This window comes from Sminthopsis crassicaudata, chromosome 1 (genome assembly GCF_048593235.1).
Source record: "Sminthopsis crassicaudata isolate SCR6 chromosome 1, ASM4859323v1, whole genome shotgun sequence".
NCBI classification, from domain to species: domain Eukaryota; kingdom Metazoa; phylum Chordata; class Mammalia; order Dasyuromorphia; family Dasyuridae; genus Sminthopsis; species Sminthopsis crassicaudata.
In genome coordinates, this window is record NC_133617.1 from 232,706,978 (window position 1) to 232,728,810 (window position 21,833).

Consider the following 21,833-nt stretch of genomic DNA (forward strand, 5'->3'; position numbering starts at 1 on the left):
AGGTTTTGGTTTTTCAGGCTTTTTTTTTTTTTTTTTTTTTTTTTTTGGCTAAGCCAATATATGCATACTTCATTTTAAATCAAGATCATTTTACAAATGCCTTAGAAATTATAAGCTTGATCACATAGGATCCTATTTTGTTTTAAAGAATCAGAAAATGCATTTAACAGTTTTCTGGACTACAAATTTACCATGGTTAGATGTCAGCAATGGTACTTCCAGATAATGCAAGCCAATTTTATCAGTTTGTAAATATCCAGACAAAATGAAGAAAAGGTCTGGGATCTGAATACATACAGAGAAACACAGAAAATGCCATGTTCCCAGGAATGCAGTGAGGAGGCATAGCCTAAAGTTAGCAATTCAACTATTCTCCCAGCATAAACTCTCTAATTTCAAAATGCAAAATGGAAGAAAGATAAATTTAGGGTTTTTTTTTAACTTTTTCTTTATACCTTAATTTATCAGAACACATTTTTCCATATAATCACATCTTACAGTTATATTCCACTTTTTTTTTGGGGTAGGGAGTTTCTAAACCAGAGTACTTAAATGTGATATATGGTCTAGAAGAAAAGTTAGAAAACCTAAGATTCTAAGTGCAAATTTACCCTTACCTTAGATATATCATCTAATGCCTATTTAAAAAAAACTTTCTGTGCCTCAGTTTCCTAGTATGTTACCTGTCTTAAAAGGTTATTCAGAAAATAAAATAAATAATAGACTGATGCAAACTCAAAAAAACATAAAGCACAATATAAAAAATTAGATAGTAATAAATGTGTATGTCTAGCAGGATATTTAAAATATATTTTAAAATATATATGATTATTTTGTAAGAAAAACTGTCAAGAGAACTGAACTTCAAATTATGGATAAAAAGATAGATTTAAACTATAAATCTGATCTATAAATCTGAGTTTTATGAAACTCTTGTTTTTTCTTTATATTTTTTTTGTTTTTTTCTGAGGCTGGGGTTAAGTGACTTGCCCAAGGTCACACAGCTAGGAAGTGTTAAGTGTCTGAGATCACATTTGAACTCCGGTCCTCCTGAATTCAGGGCTGGTGCTCTATCCACTGCACCACCTAGCTGCCCCCTATGAAACTCTTTAAAAAAAAAAAAAAAAAAAAAAAAAAATTATTGAGGTGTGGAGAGAAACAGATTGAGCTCATAAAACATCTGACAACATAGGTCTGCCTTAAACCAAACTTACAAGCAATAAAATCCTATTGGTTATTGAATACACATATACTGACCGTTAACTATTAGATCCCAAGCAGAACTTCAAAACTGTCAGAAGTCATTTTTCTGAAACTCATTTTAATAAATGTCTGTTGATAAGTAGTGATCCAAATAGATTATGAAATCTGAAATGTCTTACAGCAGATGCTAGCTGTTCTTCCGTCATATCTTCTACGAAAACAGTTCTAGCTACGGGTTCCTCAGGTAAAGCATCTGCTGATCCCATCATTAACAGAGTCATTCCCTGTTAATAAAAATAATAATAATAAAAATGAAATTCCTAGTTTCTCTTGGGGAAGTTCTCTAAATATTAAATATTGAATAACATCATTTTCTGTAGATAATTCAACTTCTATAAGACTAATAGATTACTTCTGGGGAAACCTAAATTTTAACAATTTAATAATTATTTAATCATTTTCTATAAAGTCACAAATTGTATTATATATAACATTTAAAGACAACATAAAGGGAAATAATTTTAAGTACCTATCTAGGGAATTCTGACATATGGTTCCTAAACTTTTAAGGGCACATTTCTATTCAATAAATAGCTAAAAGTAAGATACATAATATTATACACAAAACCTATATACCCCACATATATTAAGGCCCCTAATTTTGATATTTCTTTAAGGTTAAGTGAAAGAAGTAAAACTTCTGCAAAACAGTGAAAGCTAAAACCAAAGTTCAGTGAAACAGCAAAATAGAAATGGAGTCAAGGGATAAGTAAAAGATTAAAGGATATAAAAATAGAAAAAAAATTTAGACATAAAATATCATATTATGAGTTATAAGACAATTTTTCAATATCAAAAAAGTCATTCTTATTGCACATATTTAACCTATATTAGACTATTTGCTTTCCAAGGGAGGGGGAATGTGAAGAGGGACAAAAATTTAGAACACAAGGTTTTGCAAGGATAAATGTTGAAAACTATCTTTGCACGTATTTCAAAATATTTAAAAAAATTTATTTTTTTTAAAAAAATCATTCCTCATGCCATTTTTTTTATATCTGGAAACTAATTTTTTTGGAAGATTGCACAAAAGCAGTACAGATGGTAGATATTTAAGGTAGTTTAAGTCTGCCTAAATTCGTTTGATTGATACCTAATATTAATGTGTTTAAGTGTTCTCTATATATTGTGAATGTTGCTTCTATGAGAAATATGAAAAACTTTAATGCTATCAATATTTCCCCTGTAAAATATTAAAGCAGAGCAGTATACTTGAGAGCAGTAAAATGAAGGGACTAAATGATCTCTAATACTCCTTCCAGTTCTAAATCTATAATCCTATGAAATAAAGAGTTTGTAGTTATGTCAAAAAATATCTATTTGGGTGGCAATTTTTTTTGATAAACAATTAAGTTCAACTTTCTCTATATCTCTTAGTAGTAGTCTATTTTTCCCCATCATTCACAATTGATATTAAAATTTGTTTATGGTGAAATTAGGATGGACACACTGTGCAACAACCACTATACCTTCCACTAATGAAGGTATAGCTAGATAGGGATAACTATAAGACAGACATAAATCAAAGCGTCAAAATCTCCCCACTTCTCTCCCCTTGTTTTATTCCTTAAGTTTCACTAAGTGAAAGGCAAAGTACAACAATGGATAGAGAGCCGACCTTGGAGCCAAGAAGACCTGGGTTCAAGTGCTGCCTCTGACACATGGGGTTATGTCTAACCCTGAGCCACTTAACATCTCAGTGCTCTAGGCCTGGGTCAGCAAACATTTTCTGTAAAGGGCCAAATAACAAAATATTTTAGGCTTTGTGAGCCAAGAGGCAAAATCAAGGCTATTGTGTAGGTACTTAAATGAAACAAAACAAATATTTTTTTTTAACTGATGAAATTTAAAATATCATTAAATATAATTTTTGGTAATATCAATGTAATGAAAAGAATGGAATTGTGAGGAAGAAAACATTTTGACTAATTAGGATTCAAAATTAGGGTACTCTATCATCAACTATTTGTTGATCACAACTGTCAGTTAATAGTGTCTTTACTCAACTAGATACTGCCAAATATTAGTATCAATCCATGAACATAGGATTTTAATTGTCAAAATGTTTATTTTTCTCTTCTGCTACTGCTTCAAACACAACTTAATTAGCCCTCTATAGTAAATGGTTTTCCTTGCTTACCTAAAGAGTCAATCAGAAACTTATTTTGGTTGCAGGCTCACTTAAAAAAAAAATGTTTTTTTCTTTCAAGAATCCTGCTGTGATGCAATAGCTATACCATTTTTAATATCCTAATGTTCCTGATTGTTGTTTTCTGGTGGATGGGAATATTGTGGTAAGTGCTTACTCTGGTTATATCAATAAATATTGTATTCTCTTAGCAGTTATACTATCACCACAGAATAAACACAGTACTTTGTCATCTAACTCATAATAATCCAAACTTCACTGTGCCTTAAAAGCATGTCTGAGTTCTCTTCTTGTTTTTGATATGATTGGTAATTAAATGTCATGATGCAGTGATACCTGTGGGCACTTAATAGTTACAACTGTTAGTGATTTGTAATTCATAGTGCAGCAGTGTGAAACTGTAAGCATGATATGGTTTCTGTCTCAACCACTCAATGTTGCCATTGTAGCAGTCACAAACAATACATTAATGAATCACCATGACTGTTTCAATAAAACTTTATGTATGGGTACAAATCTAAATTTCATGTAATTTTCATGTCACAAAACATTATTCTTCTTGTAATTTTTTTCAACTATTTTAAAAACCAATCTTAGCTCAAAGGCCATATAGTAATAGGCCCACATGCCTGGTGTAGTGATCCTGCTCTAAGTAACTAAGATTATAAATTAGAAACCAGTATAGGTTTTGCATATAAATCATATCACTGGTCTAGTCTTTACTCTAATTCTCATTAGTTTCATTTATTCTCCCATCTAACCCCTAGAGGTCTGAACCATTTCAACTCCCAATACATCTAGGCCAGCTCTAGTCAAGTTTACTCCAAGATATATCTAGTTAGCTCCCTTCCACTATCTCTTATTGAACCATTCCCAATTCTAGAACATAATTAAATCAGTCCACATCACTATGACTGTTCTCCATCTCTATAAATTCTAAATCAAAATAATCCTCCTCAGCTCTCAGAAGCGGTCTCTTCTGTTAAATGGTTTTAGACAGAGGAAGGACAAGGACTAACACTCACTATTTTTATATTCATATCCCAAGGGTTTAGCATAATGAACATATCAAGTTTTAGTACATGGAACGGTCTTAATGCTTTCACATTTTACTTTCTCTTGTTTTTACAAGTGTAGAAATACATTTAGCCTCCCTCTTTTGAAATAAGCACACTTTTTAGTATTCTAACCTGACACCTGATTAGTCTAATCTGACTCAATCCTAACTATTGTCCTGATTGGTGAATTCCAGACCAGGATTACCATTACTGGGGAACCCCAGTCATTCTTATTTTGTCCCCAGTTCACTCCCTCTCCAGACTGGTCTACCAGTGCAGGGACCCTTCCTCTGCCCATTTTTTCCAAAGTGGTTGATTTCTCTCCCCCATCAGAATGTGTGCTCTTTAGATTAGGGACCATCTCAATTTTCTTGTATTTGTAGCATCAGTACTGAGCACAATATCTGGCCCACAGCAAACATTATCAATCTATCTGAATGAGAAACATAAACACTTTCATTTTATTATCTATTTTCTATATAAGATTATACTGTTTCATACTTTAACATATTTAACATGTATGGGACTACTTGCCATGTAGGGTAGGGGAAGAGGGGCAGAAGGGGAAAGTTTTAACAGGTTTTGCAAGGGTCAGTGTTGAAAAATAACCCATGTGTGTTTTGTATATAGAAAGCTATAATAAAAAAAATTTTAAAAGAAAAACAGATTATACTCATTTACTGGGTAAATTATGTTTGGTTGTGAGCATAAATCTTTTTGGAGTATCATATTCCAAATTCTCTATTCTTCTATTATAGTGGCTGTTAAATTTTGTATGACTGATTCTTTGGTACTTGAAATTCCTTTTTTATGGATGTTTCAAGAATTTCTTCTTTTGACCCAGCTCTGGATTTCGGCTATAGCATTTCTGGTAGCTTTTATTTGGAAGATAACTACTGGATTCTTCCTATTTATACTTTATTCTTGAGATTTTAAGATTGATCCTATATCATTTCCTTATTGATTTTATTTACAATCAATCTTTTTGTTCTAAAAATGTTTCAAATTATAGTTCTCTATATTTGAACTTAAGTAATATTATTTCAGCTGGTCTGCAATGACTTGTTTAAAGATCCAGCTCTCCTGCTAATTTTTACCTGAATGAATTTAGCTGACTTTAGGGGTATGCTTGTTGAGCACAAGGGAGCTGGGGCTAATACCACCAAGCCATTCTTCATTTGCTGCTCAAAAGTCTGACCTCCTAAGGTGAGAATAAGGGAAATTGTACTTGTTCTCAAGTGAACACTTCTTAGTCTCAGGAGAGAAGAAGAAAAAAGTTATTACTAGCTTTCATTACCAAACTTTTAACCAATTGTCCTCTGTGCCCTAGTAGTACAAGTAATCATCATGCTCTCCCCAATCCCATATCTTCTACCCTTTTTTTCTATACCCCCTACAACTTATAAAAGGGGAACTTTATTTTTGCTCAGTTTTTAACAATGAGGTAAACTATAATAAACCAATTTATTGACAAGCAACATACCCTTGGTTAATGTCTTGCTGGAAGACCTGCCTCAGTTTACTTTTCTGTTAAATTTCCCCTGACACCCACTGATTCTAAGAGATCTGAACAATGTTCTTTTACAATTTCTTATAAGGTGTGTATATATGTGTATTGTCATAGTTTTGAGGTAATTCAATGATTACTAAATTATTTCTCCTTGACTGATTTTTGTTACAAGGTACTTCAAATTTCCTCCTAAATTAATCTTTGGATTTTGTTTTAACATTCTTTGACATCAATCTCATGAAGTTTTTACCTGCTATTTGATCAATTTTAATTTTCAGGGAGTTATTTTCTTGAGTTTGGTTTGGTGCCTACTGCAAAGTAAGTACAAAATTAACAGCTGTTAATGCTCTGTTCATGGTTTCCAGAGTTCTCATTTCTCATTTTTTTTCCTATACTAATGTCATTTAACATCACCTTTTGTCTTTTTTTAACCCCATTTTATTTCTTCCAGAAATTCTGGTTCGACTTGTGTACAAGCTTGCATTCTTTTTTTTTTTTTCTAAAGGCAATGCCTATGAATGTTTTCGAATCAATTTCTTCTGAGTTTGTAGCTTGAGCTTCCCTGTTACCACAATCATTCTTATGGTGGACTTTTGTTTTTTGTTTGCTCATTTTTCCAATCCTCTTCTTAACTTTGAATTTTATATTAGGGTTGAGTTCTATGAACTTCTGAAGGGAACAACTAGATAAGGCTTCTGTCTTCTTGCATCTTTCTGTTTACTTTCACCAATCTACTCAATGATCTCCTGGTTTAAGCTCTCTAAATTCCTGACCCAGGTTTACATCTGATGGCTTGTCCCTGTCTAGAAGTTTCAGTAGACTGTTGCTCAACTCAGTAATTGGGAGGCTTTCCAAGTTCAAAGCTACAGGATATTCTGATTATTCTACTACAGACTTTAGCTTGAGCTAGAAGCTAGAAATAAGACCCTACCCTGCTTCCATGATCAGATACAGTTACTGCTTGCTTTTGAACTCGTTTCTCACTCAGGTCCCCTCCTCAGTCTGCCCTGGATCTAAAGGTAGTGGAAGACAGCACCCACTTTTGAACCCTGTGTTAGTGCAGAGATCCCTAGGAATCTCTTCCTGTCCCAGGGTCCAGTCTTGGCCCTCTTTCAGTCTTTAGGTGCTAGAACGTTCGGTATGCTCCTGACCAGACCCCTGGATTCTATTTCCCAAAGCAATCCAGATCAAGTAAAATGATTCACTGTAGCTTTTTCTTCAATTTCCTGCATAGAATTCAATTCTGAGTAATTTCCATTCTTTGTGGAAGAAATATGGTAGGCAAGTCAAGCTATACTTCTTCCTTTAGGGTTTTCTTGGCAAAAATAAAAGAGCAATTTATCATTTCATTCTCCATTTCACTTTACTAATGAAGTAATTCAGATATTTCTGCCTCCAGGCCCAACACACTATCCACTAAACCACCTACCTGCCAAATGCTAACAAATTTTAAACCTACTCTTACATCCCAATGTCCAGATTTGTCTAGGAAGGACTCCTTCCTGAAGAGATGAGGGCCATGATGAGACTATAAGATGGAAAAGATTTTTTATTATTTAGATTAACAGAAGTATCTTCTGTGTTTGCTTCTGACCAACAGGATGAGAACACTTGAGAACAATAGTTGAAAAAGCATTAAAAAGTTTTAGAAAAATAACTCACCAGTGTAAGCAGAAAGTTAATGTGACTATAACAAATTTATTTTTCTATCTGACAGAGCAAAGTATTAATGAATAAGACAGTTAGGTGGCATAGTAGATAAAACACTAGGTCTGGAGTCAGGAAAACTCATCTTCCTGAGTTCAAATCTAAACTCAAGACACTTACCAGCAATGTGACTGTAGGTAAGTAACCTTGTGTGCCTCAAGTTTCTCATATGTAAAATGAGCTGGAGAAGAAAACAGCAAACCACTCCAATATCTTTGCTAAGAAAACTCTATTAAGAGTCAAACATAACTAAAAGAACTCAATAACAGCAATCTAAATCAATAAAAATTGTTTCTATGGTGTGAACCTAAAATACAAAGAATAGAATTTTCTTCCACAAGTATCTAAGATATTTTCTGTCAAAAATATTATGATACCAGAAATAAGCATAGTCTACACAAAAAAAATCTATTTTTTGATGAAAATATTTTCCAAATTACTTTAAAAAATAAAATAAAAAATCTTTATAAGATTAATAATATTAATTCCATAAATAAGAAAACACAAGGGGTCTGGCAGAATCACTAGGATAAATCTAGAATTTTAGAGAAATCCCAGAATAAAAAAAATAATATCACCACAAAAATTTATTAAAAGTTACAAGGAAAAAGGGAAATGCTGAAAAACATAGAATGGTTCATTCCTAATGGATTTAAAATTAAACAAAATAACATATTTTCAAGGGAATGTATACAGATAACAGTGGGCTTAATTTATTATTCTTCCTTCTATATTCTTTATCCATCTAGATTTTGTTTTATTTAGGACATTCTCTGCAGTACAAACTAATTTTGAATTGATTTTCACTTTAAATGTCTATGTTCAGAAATATCTCTTCAAACATCTCCTGTTGCCCAGAGCATGTTCATTTCTGATCCAAGTACATCTAAATTGATACTATCTCACGCATCCACAACTATAATGTGAAAAGAAAGGAATTTTTTTTAAAAACCCCAGTCAGTTTTTCTTGTGACCACTGTCTGACACAAAATTACCAAATTAATTTTATACATCAATAACATTTATATTATGATATAAATCAATTAGAATGAGAATTATCAAATTATAAAATGTATCAGAAATGTATTTCTTTTTTTCACTACTTTAGAACACTTTTAATGCATGTGATGCATCCATAATCATTTCTTAATTACACCAGGGCCTTTGCAGATTATAAGATATGTGATGCTGCCCAAGTAAACATTTAGACAGGAAATGAAGACCAAAATACCTATTACTTCTCTTAGGATCAGAAATGAACTCAAATGTAAATCATCTTGATTAAATGTGGGAATTAAAGGCTTTTGAAGTTATTTTCATATATGCAAATTCAAAAATTTTAAAACAATAAAGTGATTTTCATTCTTCACAAGTCTAAAATACTCACCAAGCTACTATATAAATAAGTCAAATGGGAAAATACAGAGTAAGACAAACACAGTATTTTTCCTAATACACAAAAACCTGTGGAAATTATTTTGCTCATTTCTTAACTGAACCTCAACCAAGTCTTACATTAAAACATAAATATGAAACTAAATTTCCCCAACTCTTATTTGGTTAGTAAAATCTGTGATATAAAAAAATTTATCTACCAAATTATGTCACTAAAATTTGCCAGCTGAAAAGTATTTCTGTACCATATATAACACTTAACTATTTTCTAGTAAAACTTTTATTGCATCATCTGCCTTCCTGCTTCCTCTTTTGCAGGGGTGGAAGACTTATATAAATATATAACATTGAATATGTCAGACTTGGTTGATGTGTTGTTAACTTCTTATTTTTTCTTCTTTATTTTAAGAGATGCTCTCTGGGATGGCAAAAAGGGAAAGATGCTATAAAAATAATCAATAAAAAAAATTTTAAGCAAAAAAGATGAAAAAGCTTTGCTGCACCAAAAGAATTCACAACTAGGTAATTCCTCAATCAGTGTTACCTACTGGAAGCCAAATAGAATGACTCTGGTTTCCACATTCTTAGAAAAATAACTAGTATGTTAAAACAATTTTTTTAATTATAGCTTTTTATTGACAAAACATATGCATGGGTAATTTTTTTCAACACTGACCCTTGCAAAAAACTTCTGTTCCAACTTTTCACCTCCTTTCCTCCACACCCTTCCGTAGATGGCAGGCAGTCCCATATGTGTTAAACATGCTAAAGTATATGTTAAATACTATATATATGTGTGCGTGTGTACATATATATGTGTATATACATAGTCATTCTATTTGGCTTCCAGTAGGTAACACTGATTGAGGAATTACCTAGTTGTGAATTCTTTTGGTGCAGCAAAGCTTTTTCATCTTTTTTGCTTAAAATTTTTTTTATTGATTATTTTTATAGCATCTTTCCCTTTTTGCCATCCCAGAGAGCATCTCTTAAAATAAAGAAGAAAAAATAAGAATATATATATATATATATATATATATATTTATTTATTTATTTACATATATATAGTTATCTTGTTGCACAAGAAAAGTCAGGTTTAGAAAGAAGGTAAAAATAACCTGGAAAGAAAAACAAAAATGCAAGCAAACAACAACAGAAAGAGTGCAAATGGTATGTTGTGGTCCATACTCATTTCCCAGTAAAACAATAATTTTCTTTACATGAAACTCCTTAAATTAAGGGCAAGAAAAGAGTATTCCACTCAACCAGAAAATAGTAATTCATAGGAAAATTATTTTCTAAAACTAAGCTAATTAGAACAATGTGAAACAATGCTAAAAAGGCAATTGGATGCTCATTAATTCTAATGATAAAATGGGATTCTAAAAAACTGATGATGAAATATACCTAGCTCTTCTCAAGAGTAGAGGAGAGTATAAATATGTACTATTATTCTCTATGAGACCAACAATTCCTATGTCTATTGGATTTTTCCTTTGTTACAAGATTGGGATCAATGTGGGAACAGTTTTTTTAATAAAAAAAAAAAAAAAAAAAAAACTATAGAAATAAGACAACAATAAAACTTAAATATACATACAAAATAAAACCTAACTAACACAACAACTCAAAGAAAGTATTCACCTCTAAACATACTCAACAGGTCCCCTGCAGTTGTTTTAGAAACAGAACGCAAGAATGTTATTTAAATTGTTTTTAAAATTAAAAACTACAATCCTATATATGGATAGAATGAACTGCCTGCCCTTCAATCTAAAGACACTTATCTGGATTAACTAATTCTTTTATCAAGTATCACTCATAAATAAAACTACATCATGCCAAAGCATCATGCTTTTTAAAAACTTGTTTGACCTTAAGAGCACAACTTCTAAAAATATGTCTAATACTCCTAAATGGTCCAAACAATTATGCCACTAAGACTATCTACATATCAACTCTAAAATTGTTCACTGGGAAATGGGCAATTTATTGCCATATTAAAATTATGACAATTATCTCACATTAAAGGCTATGACAATGATAATATTCGTAACCCTTAAACATTTTAAGTGAATAAAGGGGATCTCACCTTTAGAATCATAAAAATACCAAATATGCTGGCATTTCTAAAGAAAAGGAAAGCTTTAAATCCTCCCCAGAATTAAAGATTTAATATTCATTTGTAAATACTTAAATCATATATAAAATGCAAAAATAAAAGACATAAACTTCTAAACCTACTTTCCCATTGTAGCCAATCCAACAAGCATTTATGAAGTGACTACTATGGACCAGCACTATACTAATACTAGACACTTATATTCTACTGAGGGATAAAACATGCATAGCTCATAAGCCTGACAAAACATAAAATGATTCTATAAAGATGTACCTTACAAGTAAAGACTGGCTTTAATTTTATTCATTTTAAAACAAGCATATCAGAATTTATACACCCCCAAAAATATTGTTCTTCTTTGAACCATCTATCTTAAGAGACTAAATAAACACTTATATTTCAACAATGTTGTCATCATTTAAAATATTTTTGAAACTCTTTTTTCAGAATTGTCTCTAGAACAATGTTACATGTAAGTCATATAAGACCAGTTGAATGAAACAAACTCTTCTTTTGAAATCCGAAAGTTACATTTCTAACAAAAACCAGCTGTGTGATCCTGGGGCAAATACTATCCTTTTAGAGCCTACAAGTAGCAAATCTACAAGAATAAAGCTGGAAAACAGGTACTGATATGCATTAGTTGCTGATATGCTCCTTAGCAGGAGTTCCAGACAGTGATGAAATCACAGGTTCAGACCAAACTATACACATAGATATTTTAAATTAAATCTAGGAAGTAAACAAATTAAATCAAGAGTTATGATACTTGAAGTTAAGCTTGCTATAATTTTTCTATCAAAAAAAATTTTTTTTAATTTTAATTATTTTAAAAATACACATTAATTTTTACAATCTACCTCAGGAAATGCAGCTTAGTGGACTAAAAAGTGTGCTATACTTGGAAACCTGGGCTCACATCTTGCATGAGATAATTACTAGCTTTTTTAAACAGGTCTTTCTAAGTCTGTCTCTATCTGTAAAAAAGAGAAATATAATTCCTATAGTAATTGTTATAAGGTTAAAACAGAACAAGGTATATAAAGTACTTTGACAACTTGAAAAAAAACACTACATAGTCATCAGTTTTAAGGTATTTCTTCAGTTTTATAGAACATAATAGCAACTGCAAATTAACTGCAGAGTACTTATTATTATAATAATTAAGCACCTAATTCATCCTAGATAACACAGTATATTTAAACCATATCAAATGAATCGATTTATAACCTACAAATGGGAAATGTCATTTTTTTCTATGGTCATTTATCCTATTCATGCACTACTGGCTTATCTCATAAAATTCTTCAATTCAGCTAGTCAATGAACAAATATACTATGGCACTGTGCTAACCACAAGGAACTTACATTCCAATGGGAGAGAAAACAAACACAATGAATAAAGAATATTACAAAATGAATACAAAATGGTTTTGAGAGAGGGTGCCTGAAGGGATCAGGAAAAGCTTCATGAAAAAAGTAGTGATTGGAAAGAATCCTAAAGAAAAATAAGGATTCCAATAAGTGGAAGAGAGGAGGAAGTCCATGATAGTCAGTGAAAAAGCATGGAATCTGAAGATTGAACACTGAATCTTCAGACAATTGAGTATGCCAGTATAGGTAGATCAAAGAGTATAAGGAAATAAGCATAAAAAGACTGGAAAGATAAGAAAAGGTTAGCTTGTAAAAACCCATAAATGTCAAAGAATTATAATTAACCCAAGATGCAAAAGGGAATCATTCTCCTTTAGGAGAATGAAATGGTCAGTTTTGGATTTTTGGATAATTACTAATAGCAGTGCAGATATCAATAGATGACATAAAGATACCAATTAGAAGGTTAATGCAATAATTTAGATGAAAGGACTTAAACTAGATCATTGGCTGCTTGAGTAGAGAGGAGATATATACAATAGATGTTGTGGAAATTTAAAAAAAAAAAAATCTGGCAACTGAGCAGTCATGGAATATGAGTGAAAAGGGAACAATGACATCAGTATTTTACACTTGGGCAATTGAAAAGATAGTGGTACCCTTCATAGTAAGAGGGGAAGTCCAAGAGAGGAAACTGCAGGCAAAGATGAGTTCTATTTTGGACATGTTGAACTGAAAATATCTCTAGGACATCAATTTTGATATGTCCAATAACCAGGTGGTTATGCCAGATCAGAGAGAAACTAGGGTGGTATACTGAAAATCATTTGGGTAGAATAAATGAATTAATGATCAGGAAATCAGATTCAACATCTGACACCATTAGTCTTTAAAATGGATTCAAAGACTGCCTTTTTACATCTCCACATCCAATTACCAACTCTTAAATATTCCATTTACCTAGGTTTTCCTCTCCTTTTTAGCTGATTTGTCACAGTACATTACTCTAAGCATCTTGTATTCCACACACAGCAAGGATCTCTAACAGGAAACTGATTAGTTGGCATAAATTTAAAGAAATAACATGGACTATGTGCATATCAGAAATTTATCTCAATTTTTATAGTTATACTGAACATTTAGGTGAATTTTTTTTTTATTGTAAGGATAAAAAAATTACATCAGAAATTCTGACAAGTTTTTTTTTTTACTATTTTCTCTCATATCTTCTCTGCCTTTTTTCAGATTATCAGAACCAGAAAATTAGGTTCTAATTTTGGCTCTAACACTAAGTTTTGTAACTAAGTAAATTATTCAATTCTCTGAACTTCAATTTCTTAATATGAAAAATGGAATGGGGGATTAAGATTAATGATTCTTATGGTTTTCTTCTATATCTGTACCTCAATCATCTGATTAATAATGAAATAAGCCTTTTCTTAAATTAAATCTTATTAGTACTTACACTCTTTATCTTGAGGTTCCCCCAATCGTCATCCTGTTTTAAAGAAAAAAAAAGTTATTTTTAATTTTTAGCATCTGTGTCTATCACAATGTCCAATTTCAACTCCTTAATATCTGGTTTGTTAACTATTAATTCTACAAATACGTTTTCTAAAATGAGATAACAAAAACCTATAAGCCTCTTGATGGGATTCTATTCACCCAATTATCTTTTCCTCTACCCCATTCCTTAAATTCAAATATATCCCCCTTTCATTGGCTTCTTATGTAGAAGACAGCACTACTAACACCAAGAATAAAAAGACCCAACACTAAGAAAACTCAGAGGTAAGATTTTTAAAAGATAATTGAACAGTCATAGCTAGTAAGTGGCTTATGTCCACAGGGAAAATATAAAAATTAGCAAATTAATCAATTGTGCTTATGTGTACCACTCCAAAAGCTAACTGTTTAAAAGATTTGAACCTAGCTAATAAAAGTATGGTCCTGATTTGCCCCAATTCCCTACACCACCCCTAAGTATGTTTAAATTTCTTATATACTACAAGTATACTTCTGGGAACCAAGCTCAACACTTTCACAATTTCATACCATTAATCAAGAAACTGGTATGTTGAAAAAAATCTCACACACAGAGTTATTCAATTGTATCCAACCTTCCCAACCTTGTGGACCAAAGCACTCCAACACTTATCCATGAAGTTTTCTTGGGAAATATATTGGCGTGGTTTGCCATTTCCTTCTCCAATGGTTTATAGAAAACAAAGGTTAAATGACTTGTCCAAAGTAAATCAACTCATAAGTTTTTGAGACCAGATTTGAACTTGGTCTCTCTAATTCCAAGCTCAGTGCTGTATACACTGAATCATCTTGTTTAGTCATTTTTCAGTCTGAATTTTCATAACCCCATTTGGGTTTTTTTAAACAATGATAATGGAATAGTTTGCCATTTCATTCTCCATTTTTATTTTATAGATGAGGAAACTGAAGCAAACAGGGTTAAGTGACTTGTTCAGGATCACACAGCTAATAATTTGAACCAGGAAGATGAGTTTTCCTGACTCCAGGCTCCACACTCTATCCACTGAGCCACCTAGCTACTATATGAGTCATCTAACTGCCCCTGTATTAAGCACTATGTATTCTGAAGACATGTATAGTGAATAGCTTCATGGTCAGGGATTCTAATTCCCTTTCACATATAAGTACTGGCCATATGATCCTAGGAAAGTCAATTAACCTCTCATTGACCTTAAGCAACTTACAGAGGTTGCAGATCACTCACTGGCCAACATGCATTGGTAAAAAGAATTTATTTACTGAGAGTTCAATAACCAATAAAATCAGAGGTCCAAATAAACAAGTTTAAATTTTAAATTAAATGTAACTATTCCCTTTAAACCAATTTGTAGAGGGCTGGAACTCTGGAGAAGTATACTTGTAACAAGGATACTTATAACAAGGTGTTAACTCAGCGGAATTGATGAGATGATGATTCTTTAGTATACATATACTTAGTACTTAGCATGTGATATAACGGTTCTCTAGTTCACACATAGTAATTATGATGTAATTGTAATGGGGTATTTAAGGGCTGAGAAGGACTGGAAATGAGACATTCACTCTTTGAGCAGCCTCGTGGTGGCTGTCCTGCCTTCACCACTTCTCTGCTGAGACCAAAGACTCGGGCTGATCCCAAGGACCTCCAGAAAGCTAGCCTGAACATTACATCAATTCACTGAAGCGTCAATTTTCAATATGGGGGGGAAAAAAATGAACCTTGTAATATCCAATATGCTCAGTTAATATTTTCTGAATTAATGTACATTTTTACAATGATTTAAAATTTTATTTCTCTTGTTCATAGATTGTTATAAGTTACCCATTATACTGTAGAATACTTGAAGAGAAAATGATCTTATTTATCTTGTAGCAGAGCCCTCTCCATTACATCTAATATACTTAAGAAGTGATCCATATTTCTAACATTATTTTCAAATTTCTTGAGATCTAATCATCTACTTGAATTTAACAATCACCATGTAATTTATGGTCAAAAGTAAGTAACAAATGAACAGCCCAAGTGCACCATATAGCAATCTATGAGCAGTCAAAGGAAGAATATAGAGAGCTAAATAAGTACCATTCCATATTACATTTATGCTGACTCATAAAATGTGCTCTGAAATACCTAAAATATTGTAACTAACATGTAAACAAGCACATTATCAACAATGATTTATTGCTAAGAAAGTGAGCTGTTCATGGCATAAAAGGGAGAAATAGTGCATGCAGATTGTTGTCCGAATATTATACTAGTATCTATGAAATATTAAAAGACCTAAAGAATGTCCTTTGGGTACACTGATTTTCTATGAAGTACTTAAGAGAAATACATGGAAATGAGTCACAAAGATAAAAAGTCATGGATGGGTTATGATGTACATGACAGAGCTAGTTTCACATGGATGTGTTCACAGATCTAGCAAAGTACCACTTGCTTTTTCTCTATGGTCTTGCTGCTGGTGGTCCAGGAAAGGCAAATTAATATTAGGAAAAAAACTGAAGTAACTTCATATATAGATTCATATGCATGGGTAATTTTACAACATTGACAAATGTCAATTTATACTTTAATTTTAAAAAATTTAAAAATAATGCTTGTACGGTATATTTGGGATTAACTATAATTCTGTTCACCATCACCATAAATCCAGAAAGGAAACTATACATTTTACACATATATATCCAGAATGAAATGTATAACAAATACTCATATACCAGAGAAACTAACACTAATTATTGTTACTATGTATTGGGGTGAAAAAAGTTTTGACTTTTACCTTCAGAGTGCCTCCTTTCACCATAACTTTCTGTCTAGCAGGTTGGACTCCAGTCAATGCAAAAAGCTGAGCCTTGAATACCATGGGAGGTTCATCAGTATTCAGTTCCACACCATCAAACTTCTCTTTTCCCCATTTTACATTAACTGCAGGTGAAAATATGATTGTATTGATTCACAACATCACAAAATTTTGGAACAAAAAAATGAGATTAAGAAAATTCAAAATCTTAATTTTTCCAGTCTGCAAGGTAATTAGTCAATGTTCATATAAGCTTTCCAAGGGTACTGAATAAAAGGAGTCCTGAGACCAAAGGTTTGAGAACTGTTGGTCAAAATCTAGATCTACTGACTCTTAAGTCAAATACTTTTCTATCTATATTAAACTGACTTCACACAACTCATTCAGTTATAGTATTTACCATAGAAATTTCTAAGAGTATTGCAAATTACAAGACAGCAGATATTATTGATAAAGGTAAAAAAAGAGTAAGGAAGAATCTTAGGGGAAATCATGTTTTATACAATATGGTATTTTAGATCATTAAAGAATAATTGTGCAGGGGGAAAGATTGAAGAAACTTAAATAGTTCATGTACCTACCAAAAAAAACCCTCTACAGTGGAAAGTCAGAAGAGTATAAAATCTGACTTCTAAAAAAATTCTTTGAATGATCTGACAATGTAAATGATGAAACTCTGTATGAAGCAAAAACAGTGGATAAAATAAATCAACAAAGAATCATTTATTTTTCACATGCCAGAAATATACTAGTTTTTCTACAGAATATACTAATTAGTCCTTCAAAAAATCATCATAGGGAGTAGCAGCTATTTGATTTGATCATCCTCTTTAGGAGAAACTGAAATTAGAGCAATTACATACTTTGAAAGTGGCTTTCTATTCATTTCAGTTGCCCTGAGATATATTTGCATATGATTTTATAAAAAGGCTTGATTAGAGAAATGCAATTTAAAACAATCTGAGGTATCACTATACACTTCTCAGTTTGGTTAAGAGGACTGAAAAAGACAATGACAAATGTTGGAGGGGATGTTGATAAACTGGGACACTAATGCATTGTTGGTGGAATTGTGGACTGATTCAACCATACTGAAGAGCAATTTGGAACTATGTCCAAAGGGCCATAGAACTGTGCATATCCTTTGATCCAGCAGTGTCTTTACTGGGTCTATATCCAAAAGAGATCATGAAAACAGGAAAGGGACCCACATGTACAAAAATGTTTGTTGCAGATCTTTTTGTAATGGCAAATAACTGGAAACTGAGTGGATGCTCATCAGTTAAGGAATGATTGAATATGTTATATGAATGTAATGGAATATTATTGTTTTGTAAAAAAAAATAATCAGCAGGATGATTTCAGAAAGGCCTGGAAACTTACATGAACTGATGTTAAGTGAAATAAGTAGGACCAAAAGAACATTGTATACAACAACAAGATTATGTGATGATCAACTGTGATGAACTTGGCCCTTTTTAACAATGAGGTGATTCAGATCAATTTCAATCAATAGACTTATGAAGGAGAGAGCTATCTGTATCGAGAAAGAGAATTATGGGGACCAAGTTGGATCACAACATAGTATTTTCACCTTTTGTTGTTGTTTGCTTGCTTTCCCCCCCCCTTATTTTTTTCTTCTTGCTCTGATTTTTCTTGTGCATCGTGATATATGTGAAAATAAGAATTGCTTATAGGTTTAACCTATATTGAATTACATGCTGTCTAGGAGAAGGGAGTAGGAGAAAGGGAGAGAGAAAAGTTTGAAACCAACGTTTTGCAAAAGTGAATGCTGAAAATTATCTCTGCAGATATTTTAAAAATAAAAAGCTATTACCAAAAAAAAAAAAAAAAGGTTGTGTGAAAAAAGATTTATAAAGAAACTTTATGATATTACTTTTACTTTAAAAAAATCTTTATAAAAAAGCTTTTTATGTCATCTAACTTCAGAATTCCAATCAACTAAAATAGGCTTTAGAAGATTTCAAAGGACACAATTTGACAACTAAAGATTATTATGCAACTAAAGATAATTAAGAAACCCCTAATAAAAAGAAAACCAGAAAATAGACTTGCAGACCTAACAAATTAGTGCAATGGGAAAGCTCTGGGCTTGAAAAGCCAGGGAAGGCTGGTAAAGATGGGCAAAAGTTTGTTTCTGAGCCTCACTTTGCTAAAATTATCATACCTTTTTTATAGGGTTGTTGTGAAGATTAAATAAGATACTGTATGTAAAACTTCAAAAGCAAATTAAGATGTCAGTTTTTATTATTACCCTTCCATCATCTTCCAACATAAATGATACCACTCTAGTATTTTTAGGTCTATATGCGCTCCATGCAATACACAGAAATTACAGTGATATAGGAAAGAAATTGGGAAATCTCTATTACAGGATTCAAGGTTCTAGTCCCCTAACAGTCATTCTCTAAAGAAAAGACATTCTTCAGCATAAAATTATCCTGAGATGCTGCCAGGTCCTCTGGTTCAGAAAGTCTTTGATAAGGCAACGATTTAAATTAGAACAGTAAAGAAAGGGTTCCTTAATGCTGAACTTTTAATCAGATCTGGGTCCAAATCCTAATTTGGCTCTGAGGCAGCCTGGTTGCTCTGTAGAGATTGCACAGGAGACTGTAGTCAAGTCAGTTCCCTCAACTCTAAAACTGGGATGGTGACCGCACCTACCAGAGAGTTAAGAGGACCGAATGAAACCTGTAAAGTACTTGGTACGGAAGTGGGCATTCATTCATGCTTACTGAGCCCTACCCCACAACCTTCCCCAGCTTCCGATGCCTTATCTGTAAAATACGGGGTTTGGGCCTGATGACCTCCAAGGTCCATCCAATCTAAGATTCTGATATTACATCCCCAAAAGAGAGACCAAATTCTTAAAATTCTTGAAGAACTGTATTGAAACACCCTAAGAATTGAGCACAACCGGGAAAAAGCCATAGAAAAGAAGCTTTTTACACCTGCCAAGAGAAAGCCGGACAGAAAATAACACTATCACTTGCCACCACTTCCTAGGAGTGCAGTTTTCCGGGAAGAACTACTACTATCACCCAATAGGGCCCAGCCAATGACCAGAGGAAGATGAAAAATTGAGAAATGTTATAGCAACTATTCTCGTTGGGAGTATGAAATGGGGCCGGGAAAGGGGAGGGGGGCAGGGAAAGAAGGAAAAGGCAAGGCAAAGCCCAGGAGCTCCGGCACGCCCTGCGGCTCGCCAGCCCTAGTCGCCGCTTCGCTCCGGGAACAACCCTCCAATGAAGCCTCGCTCCCTTTGCAACCGCCCAGGGTGATGTTTGGTGTATGTGGCCGTGGGGGAAGAGGGGAAAGGAAAGGGCTGGTGTCCCTGTGTGTCTGTGTGCGCGCGTGTACACGCGGTGTGACAAACGTCAAAGAGCGTTCTGCAAAGTCACCTCGCTGGGGAGGCCGAGGCCCGCTCCTTCTTCACCTCGGCCTCCAGGGCCGCCCTCCGCCACCCCCGGACGGGTCCCGGACGAGCTGCGTAGGCCCCGAGCGGAGACCAGGCGTCCCAGGACAAGGGCTGCTCCACATCTCTCTCCCGCCCCAGAGGCCGGGCTCAGATGTTGCCTCCGCCCGAGGGAGGCCTAGTGCCCCGGGGAACTGCCTGGAGAAGGAAGCACAAGGAAGAGGCCCCGGCCGGAGCTCACCTGAGAAGAGCGGCATGGCTGAGGGAAGCAACGGCACAGGAAGGCCGGGCCTGGGGACTACAGAGGAAGGGAAGGAAAATGAAGAGGAGCAGGAGAGGCTGCGGCGGTAGCGGCTCGGGCTGGGCTGGAGATCCGGCGGCGGCGGCGGCGGCGGCGGCGGCTCCGGCGCGACTCTTGAGTCTCATTCAAACCGGCCCCTGACGATGACGCAGCACCACGCCGTTCGCCAGGCACAGGAGATCGTAGGGGAGGAGAACTCGGGAGGGAGGGGGGAGGAAAGGGAGGGGGACGAGGGGGAGAGCGCCAGGAAGAGGGAGGGGGAGGAAAGAGAGAAGCGGGGAAGGGAGGGGGAAGGAGTAAATCAGAGAGAAGGATGGAGAAGGCGGGGAGGAGACGGAAGAGGAGGGGAGAAAAGAATAAGAGGCGGAGAAGGTGTAAAAGGAGTAAGGATGAAGAAAGCGATTGGGGAAGGAAGCGGAAAGGGATGGAAGAGAGGCAAGGAGGAGGTGGAAGAACAAGCTGAATATGAAGGGGCGGAGAGAGTGAAAGACAGAGAGAAAGGACTGAGATCCGGCGGAATGGGAAAGGAAGGGGAGGGAGGAGGGAAGAAAGGAGTGGGGTGGGGAAAGAGAAGAAAAAAGGGGGAAGGGGAGGGTGGAAGGAAGGAGCCTAGTGGGACGGGACGGGATAGGGCGGGGGCTGCGGGCCGCTAGGTGGTGCTAGAGCGCGTGCGTCCGCACGTACGTGCGCGCCAGGACGAGTGAGGCGCGCCCAGGAGCCCTAGCGCGGCCCCCTACGCGCCTCCAGCCCTCCTTCCTGTATTATCAGTCCGTTTGGTCGCGCGAAGGCTGTGTCTTTGGTCCCGGCCCTGGCTGTGGCTGTCCCAGTTTAGTGCTCTCAGTCAGTTTCCGCAGATCTCGTCTCCACGTTGTAGGACTGAGTCAGCCGGGCCCCTTCTCATGTTGCGGCTTCTGTTCCGGTGAAGGCGTCCACGGGGTCCCCCAGGAAGGGCGGGGGGGGGAGTTCTTTTGCGAACGATCCCGAGTTGGAAAGGGCCTCAAGCAGGAGGATCCCTCGAGTTGGCCGCTCTCCTGGTGGAGTGAAAGCCCACCGCCACCCATCCCCCTCCATGGTGACCGGCTTCGTGAGGCAGGCTCGTCACCTGCCCACACTCACGTGTGCCACACAAGTGCTGTTTTTTAGTCGTCCGTGCCCCATACCTATCATGGACCCCTCCTCATCTCCGCTTC

At 34.9% G+C, this 21,833-nt stretch overlaps 1 protein-coding gene across 3 annotated transcripts in view; it reads right to left on the minus strand.

The window, feature by feature from the left end:
* The window catches only part of USP14 (ubiquitin specific peptidase 14), a 34,729-nt gene extending 13,203 nt beyond the window's left edge, over positions 1-21,526 (minus strand). The window contains exons 1-4 of one of the 3 annotated variants that reach the window (XM_074276231.1): positions 20,584-21,526; positions 16,886-17,031; positions 14,044-14,076; positions 1,383-1,487 (exon numbers count right to left, since the gene is read on the minus strand). In XM_074276231.1, coding sequence (XP_074132332.1) covers positions 1,383-1,487; positions 14,044-14,076; positions 16,886-17,031; positions 20,584-20,599 — 300 coding nt within the window. In that variant the 5' untranslated portion in view covers positions 20,600-21,526. Of the gene's footprint in view, positions 1-1,382; positions 1,488-2,881; positions 2,993-14,043; positions 14,077-16,885; positions 17,032-20,583 lie in introns of those variants that run through there. The other 2 variants (XM_074276240.1, XM_074276251.1) reach the window with 2 other exon arrangements.
* Between the last annotated feature and the right edge of the window lie 307 nt (positions 21,527-21,833).